The 12,163-nt window shown below is 32.0% G+C and overlaps 1 protein-coding gene across 2 annotated transcripts in view; it reads left to right on the top strand.

Moving 5' to 3' along the window:
• The window catches only part of LOC106467635 (E3 ubiquitin-protein ligase parkin-like), an 83,154-nt gene that overhangs the window by 17,974 nt on the left and 53,017 nt on the right, over positions 1 to 12,163 (top strand). For both annotated transcript variants that reach the window (XM_022395836.1, XM_013928003.2), the window contains exon 4: positions 9,338 to 9,534. In XM_022395836.1, the coding sequence (XP_022251544.1) occupies positions 9,338 to 9,534 (197 nt within the window). The remainder of the gene's footprint in view (positions 1 to 9,337; positions 9,535 to 12,163) is intronic.

The raw sequence follows: 12,163 nt of genomic DNA on the forward strand, positions 1-12,163 counted from the left end.
AAAGTTATAGCATGAAAACTATAACAAGCACAAAATGGTTATGAGGTAGGTCCCAGGGACCGAGCCCGGGCTGAAAGAGTTAATTTTCTGCCTTTTCATGTACGCATTTAATAATGAGTTCTGCACTAATCTATGTTACTACGTATTATAAGACTCTGGTCCATTCATCTCTTCTTTCCTCTAGGTCACCTGATTCTTCTTTTTTATGTAATTTTTCAGGAATGGTCTGTTAGTTTTTTCTTTTGATCTCTTGATGCAGAACAGCATTGTTGATGAACTTCAGTCATTTTCCTGGCTATTCTCCTTTTCTTTTTCCAGGTCTCACATCTCCATATAACAATTAGGTAGCATTTCAATACTACTGCTGAAAAGGTTTTCCACATGCACCAAGCCAATGAAAGAGCTCTCACACCTGAATGTAATATTTGTGTGATGGGCTAGTCTACATTGCTAAGCAACAACAAACTTTACTCCTTCACCAATAAGAGGGCAACACAATCTTTTTGTGCAGTACTGTCCTTAAGCACTTTGTCTAAACCAAAAGCTCATAGGCAACTAGGTACATCAGACACTGGGAAGTAGGGTGGGTAGTTCTTTAGAGAGGTGACTATCTTTCAAAAATACATTTTCAGATAGGGAACTCGCCTTTCTACAAAAAAAATTAGCTAAAATACAACTCTGAAAAGATGGCAGAGTGACCATTGTGTAGATGAGCTATTTTCTGAAAATATAGAGAAAGAAAAGGAAACTCATCTCATTGAGTGTACTTCCCACTCTAGGGGGGAGACTTGTGGGAGTTGCACTTGGTGGGAGATTGATCCATCTCTAACAGTGGATACTCTTTATGGCCAACACCAATAGTTACAAAGGTGGGCAGAATGTGAAGGCTTATCCTAAGGAAGAGCAGACCATAGATATTAAGTGTGGCTAGAAAAATAAGTCAAGCTAAGCAGTATGTGAGAAATATGCAGACATATTTTACAGCCTTCAATTTTGTTTGGTGACAGAGCTATCAAATAGAAAATCAGACCCCCTCTTGCCCCACCCACCTGTTACAGCCTATCTTTCAGAATTCATTGATAATTCTCTCTTACATTTCATTATATATTACGTATAACCAATAGAAAGTCGAGGTTTTCATCTATCAAATGGCGTATTGTATAACATTATAACTATTCTATCAAATAAAGTTTCTGTACTTTTGGTGCTAAGGAAAAAAAAAAAGGAAGAAACTCAATCAAAATTGGAGATTTTATATCTCGGGTATTTCTTAATGGATTTCCTTTAAATTTGATATGTGAAGTAAGAGTCTGGTAGTGCATATCCATTTAAAATATGTGATAGTTTGGATTACCACAGTCCGAGCTACAGAAGGTAGAAAATCAATGAACTATCACTCCTGTTAATAACACACAGTGTGTCCTGCAGGTTGATTTTTGGCTGCAAGACACACTAACATGTGTCTTGATTTGGTTTATTGCAGTGAAAAATACCTTCGTCAGATTTCTTTACTTTATTTCTCTGATTTAAGATAGCATATAAATTTTAGATTGTCTTCATGATAATATGATTTGTTCATTTTCAAACTTAGTTTTTTTAGTTTTATCTGAAATTCTTTCCAATTCTTTTTGGATATCATTAATAATAGCAATTTCTCATTTTTATAAATGCTGAGATCTGGATAGTCTTTTATGCCTGGTTCAGGCTCTTCAGTGTTATGTTGTGTACACTGAAGGGATTCGAGGCTCACATCACTGTTTGTTTATCCATTGGATTACTAAACTGTCATGTGACTCATCCCCTGTGGCTTTGAAAGGTTAGGTTCATCTGTTGATGCTTATTGCTTACTTTTGGCTTTCATTGGAGGAACAGAGACTTCTTCGGGTCTCATCTTCTCAAATAACCATATCTTGATGCCCCCTGCTGACTCAGTGAAGTCACCAGCTGGAGGAGATTGTACAGGCTGGTATGTGGACAATGACTAATAGATTTATATCTCATTATGTACAAGATTTGGTGGTTGCCTCCTCAGAAGGTTTTGGGCTACTTTCTGTGGCTATTTCACATGCCCCGACTAGTTTGTAAGAGAGGTGAGTGACTTCATTTCTTTTGTGTTTATTTCCATTTGTGTTCAGAGACCCTCTCATCATTTTCATGTGGAATCTACTCTGTAGTGGGTGTTAACCTTGTCAGCTACCAGTCAACTGATATATATATATATATATATCATCCAGGACTGGGTTCTCCCTTCTCTCCCCCAGAAAACAACATACACAAAAATTAGAAACAAAACAAAATTGACGTTTATTACATTTAACCGAATAATCACCAATAGAACATTCCAGTTTTACTTTCAACTTTCAAAATTAACTAAGAAAAATGTGCAAACCAGTTTGCAGAATGCCTGTATTTTGGAATTTGTTTAAATTGTACTTGAGGAACAGTAGCATTTCATCGTTTTTGGGTAACAGCCTTGACCTTTAGGTTGTTATAATGTTGCCAATAGTGCTAAAAGCCTGTTTGCTGTCTACACTGGTCGGAGGTGCAGAGAGATAATGCCTTGCTATCCTGGCCATTGTGGGAAATTGAGCTTCTTTTGACTTCCAAAAGTGAAGCCAGTGAAAGTAAATGCAGAAACAGTAATGTTGACATGTTTTGGAATCATTATTACAATTAATACCTAGCCCCAACTTCTCAAACTCTAACCCCTATTGTTCTCAAAATTCCACCTTCCCCAGAAATCCACTTCTCAAGCCATCCCTTTTATTAACCTCTATTGTTCTCTGAATCCTCAACTTTCAGCAGGCGGTCAGTCTCTGTTGCTCGGAACATGCTTTTTTTAACTAAACCAATTATTGACTTTAACTATCAGTACCTCGTAAGTTGACACAAAGATTAGGGATTAGATGCCATTCTCAATTACCCGGAATTGGCTGTTTTTAACTCCGACACTCGGCCGGAGCTAGGTATTACTGTGTAGTCCAATAACCGGCTGGGGACAAATATCTGGCCGGGTATTAGTGCATCACTAATATATCTATGTGTGTGTGTGTGTATATATATATATATATATATATATATATGCATGTATGTATAGATAAATTTCTGGCAGCAATGAGTTCTGTTGATATGGGGTGTTCCATAAGACCACCTTGTGAGCTTTCGGGTGGTAAACAGTTATAAAACTACAAACAATACACTATTGGACCACCATTCGTGAACTATAATGAGTAAAATGTAAGAAATCTGGATTGAATAAATCAGGGTCAGTTTGCTTTTCAAAATAAAGAATGTAGTTCACTTATTGCACTGTCTCTGAAGCATCATTCCTCGGGACTCCCCAACTCCTAGTTGTATATGGGAGTCCTTACCACTTCCAGTTTCCAGTCACTGGAGTGGTGGACAGAGGTATATTCTTCCTGAGAGATCCTTGAACTCACTATTCCACTCAAGGAGAAGTGGGCGAAGCTAGCTGCCCTCCTACCAATAACCCTGGATGGTCTTCCCAGATGTATGGTAGGAACAGGACCACTCTACATGGGAGTCTCCTTGTAATTCCAGTTCAGATATGACTCTTCATTATCCGGTTGCATTGTGTGTGGCTCTTCTCTTTGTTCATTATTTTAATTTCTATGATCATGGACGAGGGGTCCTCGTCTCTTCATAATTCCACACACACAGCATCAATTCCTGTGCTATTGGTTGAATAGTTTGTTCCATATCCTCCTCATAATTCCAGGGGCAGATGGGTTGCCTTGCATCTCATGTTGGGGAGTCAGGATTGATGTTTGTAATTTCTGTTTCTTCAGGTTGAGTGAGATGCAACAGGTCCTGTAATTCTGATTTCAGTTTGTTGCATTTTGTGCTTCTTCAGGCTGGGGCGAAGGTTTGTCCACTTTTGTGTTGTTTTTGGGGGCACATTGATGTCGGTGGAGAGAATCACTAGATTCAACTAGTCTCTAGTCAATATGGTGGGGTATAAAGGCTGGAGCAATTGAGGTGAAATTTACACCAATGCTTAGAAAAGAAACTTTTGTCTGGATATAGCTAAAGTGTGAAAAGAGGTAAGTATTATCGGAAATACATTTTCGGTATAAAAAAAATTTAATGTTTGTCTATTGAAAAGTAAGAACATTTTAATTTTTTACAAAGAACCAAACAGCAAGATACTTTTACTAAGCCTTAAGTAATCTCTAGTCATGTGATTTCTTTGTGTTATACTCTATATATAGTGCTGTGTCTAGGTAAATTACTTGTAAGTGATGATTACAAAATTTGTTTCAAAAAAATAAAAATTAATAAAGTGGTGAAAAATTAAAAAGCCAGAAGAAATCCCATTATCAGACTTTAGTTACAATAACTTAGAAAAAGTTACTTTTTAATCCCAAACTTTGTACATGAAAATGTATTGTATATGGAAGTTAGATAACTAATGTTTAGAAACAATGAATAATTTATTTGATTGTTAGTCACCTGTTACAATAATAGTGCACAATTTTTCAGAGTTGTTATTCCTGACAATTTCTTTTTTTTTACATGTTCATGAGAATGTTTATGACTATGTTGGAGCCTTAAATGTTGTATAATACTAACCAGTTACTCAAATTCTTTGTAAGAATAAGTGAAAGAATAATCGTAACTCATTTAGTATTTTTGAAAATTGTTTAACCCTCTCGCCATGGGTATTCTTTACTGCACATGACACAAAGTTTTAGTGTCTTACATTCAAACTTTTTGTTTATGTGATACCAATTAGTATAGCATAAAATTTTAGCTAATGATCCTTATTTTAATAGTATATAAGTTTTAAGTTCTTAAATTGACAAGGCAATATTTAAAAAATCCTGAATTTCCACTAGTGTGACCCACATGACACATTTTCTCCCAGCATGTCATCATCGCTGTTTTATCCACAACCCATCTCTATAAAAGTTACTCTCTATAAAATTGTTATTCCTCAGACAAACCATAATTTTTATAACATTCAATTATGTTTGGTGACAGAACTATCAAATAGAAAATCATACCCCTCCTGCCACACCCATCTGTTACATCCTATCTTTCAGAATTCACTGATAATTTTCTCTTACATTTCATCATATATTACCTATAACCAATAGAAAGTCAAGGTTTTCATTTATCAATTGACGTATTGTATAATGTTGTATTCTGAACAAATTATTGTCAGTTTCACTCACAGAACAAGATTCATTCCCATGAGAAAGTTAACGACTAGCTTAGATGAATTTGTAACGGCTCTTGCTGCATAGTTAGAAAGCCAGGAAAATTTCGAGAGGTAAGTGAATTTGTATACTTTTTGCATGTTATTAGTTTATATTCTTTGTTGCATTATTTAATTAACTAAAAATTATTAAATGCATTACTGTCTAGTATAAAAAAAAATTAGAGTTAACTCTCTTTGAAAACTGACAGCAAGAAAAAGAAGATTGGTTATGTATTATATTTCTTGTTTTTCATATTTATTCTTTATGTATAATTGTAAAAGTAACAAAAATTTAAAGATAGGGATCCTTTTAGGTTTTTTAAGATTAGTTTAGGTAAAATAAATAATAATAATAATATAATACAAATGTTTCACAAGGCAAACACGCAAGCAGCTCGTGGGTAATGAAATTCGTTAGTGTAACATGAGCTGCGTGTTCCCTGAATGATTTACGACTTAATAGTGCAGAGAGTAGTTAGACAGGGTTCAAAGGGCAATAAAACAATAAAATTTAATTATAAATGGATGTATACTGTTACAACCTTAGAGCTATTTAGGATAAACGAATGTAGTTTCATCTTACAATTTGAAGTCATTCTAGAAAGAAAAAATGGGTAATTTAGATTTATTTAAATTTTTTTTTGGTGATTATGATGTCTGTTGATTTAACCTATCCCATTTTGAGATAGGGTAGAGAAAATAACTGATAAACTATAAAGTTTTACTGAAAAAACGTTTGAAATGCATTTAAGAGGTTTTAGGAATTACACAAAGGAAATTTGAGATTTTGGAGATGAGGAAATGTATTTTTTAATTTTAACATGAAAATTACTATGCACACGGACTACTTAGAACAAGGCAATATATTTTTTCCCATAATCTTTATTATATTTTATTCAAAATACTTCACTAAAAAATATTATTTTTTGTATGTGAACAGACTTGTAATATTAACTGAAAGACTTTTAAATTTTTTGAAGAAATACACACTATATTAAAAGTTAGAAGTATTAAATATTTAAAGACTTTAAATGAGCACAAAGAGGTTATGTGGTCAGTCAAATTGACCGAGCCCGTGTTGAGAGAGTTAAGTAGCCTAAATTTAAAGTGAACAGAAAAAAATAAAAATTAGCATAACATTAATGTCCCCTAGTAGGTCAGTGTTAAATCTATGAATTTACAACACTAAAATCAGGGGTTCTATTACACAGGCATGCAAATTTAAACTTCATAAAAGTAGTTTTGCTTTAATAACAGATTTTCCATAATTGAGCTATGCAGGTTTCGCAAATAATATTTATTTTTTTGGATCACTTAAGGATTGTTTAGAAATCGGGAAGAAAAACTCTTACTTAGATCAAATAATTATTTCGTTTACCACAATGAACATTTTTTATTATTATATTTGTTACGTGTGAGTTCTTGAATAATCAATAAGACTCGCATCGCAATTGGTCTAGAGAAATCTATAGCCAGCAGTTGTCAACATTTTAAGCATAACAAAATGTGACCTGATGTCAAAGAAAATGATTCACTTATGTAAAAGTACATATGACGTTTTGTGAAAAATCTGTATGTTATGGAGAAAAATGGATATCATTTTGGAATTCACTGTACAGGAATTACTTTAGAACATGTAAGAATTTCAAGACAATAAAACCATCACATGCCTGTGTTACCATCGGTGGACACAGCATCTAGCCTGCAATAACAAAAACACACACACAGTAACAATAATATAATTTGTAAATAAAACCTCATAATTATAACTATCATATATAGTTTGAAAACCATTAGAGAATGAATAAGGATAAAACTACAAAGTCTATTCAGAGAATACAGAATTACTGTATCATCAATTAATATTAATGTTTACCTTTTCCATGCTGGTTGTGGTAATGTTTCATTTTTACATTAATGGTATGATACCTGTTAACTTTTTGAAAGTTCGGTGTGTGGTACTATAACTAGATTTTCATTATTTTTTACAAGAAAGATACATCTACTACAATAATATAGTTTTGGGATTAGTCCATGTTGGTTGACCATATGGTCTTAAAGTGACCTAAATAAGTTAGGTAAATTTAAAATAACATTAATATATATATTCTGTAAATGATTAGCTCGGTGATGTTATAATCTATCAATTGCAAAGCTTGTATCTTAATTTCTAGTAATATGATTAATACAAAAAAAATGGTTAAACATAAAAATTTCATGTTTTTCTTAGATTAAAATTAAATAATTAGAATTATTTACCATATTTCAAAAACATTATAGCACTAGTAAGAAGGATACTTGCTTTTAAAAATGTTTTAAGAAGTTTTTACTTATAAAGCCACACCACTTGCCTTTTCACTTATCTTAAACATCATCAGTAGGAAAAAATTTTTCTTGCAAGAATTGTAACTTCTAAAAATGAAAATCAATGTTTTAACAAGGTTATGTTATAAGAGCTACAAGTGTTTTAAACAATTCCTATTTTAATGAAAATGAATCTTTTAATATCTAGACACATTGTTAAGACTGTCTGAAAAAACCAAGAAATGAAATTTACCATGACAACATTTAATTGACACTCCCCCACTCATATAAATCTATTCCTGCTCATAAAATATTAAAGAATACTGTTGTGCAATTATAAGTTAGAAACATAACATAAAATAAAAAAATACAGTAAATTAACTCTTTATTTAAAACTTAAGTAGCCAGATAGTTGGCAGTGGGTACTGCCAGCCAATTGCCTTCCTTGTAGTCAGCAGTATATAATTAGAATCAGTGGAAGTTAGCCTTAGCAGCTTTGTCATAACAAAGACAGGGTGAGCAAGTTTCGTGATAATGAGAAACAAACCAAAGACCCATGTTTGCCAAAACTGAACAAACTTGAAAGTAAAAAAAATAGATCTTATAATGCTCAAATAAGGTTTTGACACCCAAGTTGGCAGAGCACAGATAGACCATTATGTAGTACATAAAAATTGCACTTATTAACAAGCATACATAATGGCAGTATTTTGATCACTTGGATAGTTGGAAAAATCAGAAACCCTAATTTCAGATAGTTGATTATTTTTATGACAATTAATTTTTTATAATTTCCATTAATAGATTATTTTGCATGACACTAATTGATGTAATCAATGCTTATTGGTAATTGATTATTTCAATTAAATTGCTTGTTTCTACCTATGACTAGTAAATTTGTACCCATTTTATGTTTTCTACACTTTCCTCCCCATCAAAATGACTAACAGAGCAATTCAAAAGTTGACTGGCTAGTGCACCTAAAAACTTTCACTGCACAGTTACTTAAAGAGACGTAAGGTACAGGATTAGGGTCATTAGTATACCCATCTTCAAGGCAAAACCAAGGCTAATAACTAACTACATATACAGTATGTGCATTAACTTTCATAAAATAAAATCTTTACATTTGTCTGAATACATGTATGAAAATGACAGTCACCCATTACTAAGATTATCCTACTAATTAAACCAATTTTCAGGTATCCCACAATTGGTTTTAAAGTCTGGGTCATCTTCTAGTACTGCCATTTTACTACTATAATATCATAGTATTGTTAAGGTATTATTGTTGTTTTATTATAATATTATGTCACCAGTACCATCTTACAAATTAAAATGTTGTTTTTTTACCATATTGTTATTACCTTTCTTTCAGTTTGTGATTAGATGATTTTCATGGTAAAAAAAAAGTATTTTATGACAAACTTAGCACCTTATTTGGTATTTTGACACTAGTGAAAAATTTTAGTCAGATATAAACCATTTATGATCAGTTAATTCCACTAATGTCTCATAAAACTGCTGACCCAACCAGAAAATATAATTTAAATCATAACTTTGATAATTAAAAAAAATAAAATCATTAAAGTTCTCAGTTTGATGTTTTAAAGGTAGCTAATAGTCATCTGTTGAATCAGTAAGTTGCAACTTGTATACATGTTTGTATCACATTTGTGCATTTAATGGTTAGAAGAAAGAATTCCAAAGTTTTGTATGACAGGGTTGTTTTTTCATATTCCTGAAAAAATGTGTTTCATTCCTTTAGATCCTCACAGCAAAGATAAATGATTCTGTTTCCATATTCAGGACCCATGCTGTTGGGATGATGTTCTGATTGCTGGCAGAATTCCTGGGGTTTGTCAAGCTGATAATTGCTCTGGTGACACAGCAGAATTTTATTTCAAGTGTTCTAACCATGAGTCACAAGAAGATCAAGCTGTGGCCCTGTACTTAATTAAGAATAATTTTAGAGATGTTCCATGTTTGGCATGTACTGAAGTTAGGTAGTTTTCTCTATTCTTTTTTATCATGTTATATAAGATTACTTAGGAATATTACAATCTAATCAAAAACACCTTAGGCCATGTATTTTGTTTTACCAACCATTATGCCCCAAATTGAGCAAAAAGCATGGCCTGGCTAATTAATGAATGGATATTTGCTGTAAAATTCTTAGCTACCATTTTGGCTGCCAATTTTGCTTTCATTCCTTTAAATCACATGCTCAGTCCTTTTTTTTGGCTGCACCTGTTTTTCACACCTAAGATGTTTTTGATTAGATATCATAACTTTTTGTCAATATACACCAACAAACCATGCCAAATAAGAAAGTGACACTCACTTGTAACCCACTCTAGTTCTAGGGTTGCAACCCTATTATTTGGAACAGATCTTTACTTTATGGAACCAATCAGATTCTTTAAAATATATGGTGGTAGTTTTTCCTGTCAAAAACAGTGTTAATATCATCCTTTATAGTAATTCCATGGAATTTAAATTAACAATTTCTTGTCATCACCCCCATGCAGTTAGTACAGCTGTATCAAGCACCATTATTTATGCTAATTGCTTAAGCTAATATCACATGATGCTAAATGCTCTTTAGTTAGGATAATTTCATAAAATTTAGTAAATTTGTGCTAAAAATTTGGAAGTGAATAATGAATAATAATCGTCCACCCGTATGATTCTTTTGAAAACTTAGCTAGAAACTGCTAATCTAGTTTGCATGGGCTAACCAATACTTATGTATCTGCACATCCTTTCACCTTATAGTTTTGCTGCTCTGAGTCAGCAATCTTTAATATGAATGCCTAAAACTAAAAATGGTCCACTTTTACTCTTAGATGAAGCTGTTGTAAAAAGTGGTAGACCGGTAACTCACATGTGTTTTTGTGTAGATGTGCACAAAATCTTTTGTCAAATTTGGGTGTTTTTTTTTTAATAACTTTGCACATGTGGTTTTTATTTACACCAAATGAGACTCCTAATTGTAGGTTGAAAAGATCTATCAGTATACCAAATTTGATAAAAATACACTATAGTTAAGTATGTTTTTTTATCAAATAAAGTTTCTGTACTTTTGGTTCGAAGAGAAAAAATCATGAAGAAACTCGATCAAAATTGGAGATGTTATATCTCAAGTATTTCTTAGTTATGTGTGTTGGTGAGACATATTGTTCTGAAATAGACTTGGGTATTTAGTTGTGAATATAACTGACCAATTAGTGGAATTTGCTAATCAATTAATTGTGGGGCTCATTATTCGATTATATTCAACTAATTGATTATTCTCACATAAGACTAATCTTTCTATTTTCAGTGTGTTTTGGTTTTTTTAAAGACATTTTTGAACTTATTTACTATAATAGTCATCTTAAGACAATTTAAGATTAAGTAACTTTTTTAAACCTAAACTGTAGTGTATGAAAATCTTTCGTATACACAGGGTAATATGAAACATATAACAAGCTGAAACTATGATTCATACCATTCCATGGATTTCTCCTATAAATTTTCATAAGATTACTAAAACTAAATAAATTAGTTCTTTGTTAAAAGTAATTATCTTTATACTTCATATTAGAAAACTAGTAAAGATTCTTGTCACATTGTGTGATAGCCAACCTATAATTCAATGAAAACAAATTCACACTAGTCCTAGAAAAACATAGGCCATACCATGTTTGATATTTGGTAAGAAAATCTGTGAGGATTTTGAATGACACTCTCTTAAAATCACAGTAAAATGAAAAAGTCTTAAAAAATGTTTAATTTATTTAGCGAAGAGGAAGAGGACAAATTACTGGAAAGCCATGGATCTTGCATACAGATTTAAGGTCTGAAAACACAATCTGGTAATGTTCCACTGAAAAACAAGACAAGATTTTTTATATTGTGGCAAGATATGTTGTTGCTACAGAAACATGTTAACGTTGATCATGCTATTATAACTATATAAGATCATAAGAAATGAGAAACAGCAGTACTACAACTGTTGAGTCTGAATATGGCACACATTAACCCTTTTGCGATGAGCTTGATGTAAAATACATGAGTTCGTATACACATTTGCACACGTTAATTATTTTTACCATAGCTTTTAATGCAGTATGTGTATCTTCACAAAATTTGGTAGAATTTTAGTAAACATTACAAGTCTTTTATACACAAAAAATTAGATTTTTTAACAAAATATATCGAGTCTGTTTCGTTACTAATCTGAGTGCAAAGTGATTTTCATGTTATGATTAAAAAAACTATTCTTTGTTCCAAAAATCTCAACTATCATTTGTGTTATCTCTACAACCTCCTAAGTACATTTCAAATGTTTGTTTTCGGCAAAACTTTATATTTTATCTACCGTAACTGTATACAGGGTCTGTCAATTTGACTGACCTCATAACCACCATAAATAATTATGAAATATATATATATAAATTATGCTTTTTTCATTCCAGAATGATTACAAATTATAACATGAAAACAAAAATGTGTAGTCTAAATAGCTTTAATCTCATAACATTATACATTTATATATATATATATATATATATAGTTATTTATTTTATTATTATTTACTTATTTTCAGTACGCTGTGTCCGTGGTACTAAACAATAACGAGAAGTAGTC

Source organism: Limulus polyphemus, unplaced genomic scaffold (assembly GCF_000517525.1).
Source record: "Limulus polyphemus unplaced genomic scaffold, Limulus_polyphemus-2.1.2 Scaffold2687, whole genome shotgun sequence".
NCBI classification, from domain to species: domain Eukaryota; kingdom Metazoa; phylum Arthropoda; class Merostomata; order Xiphosura; family Limulidae; genus Limulus; species Limulus polyphemus.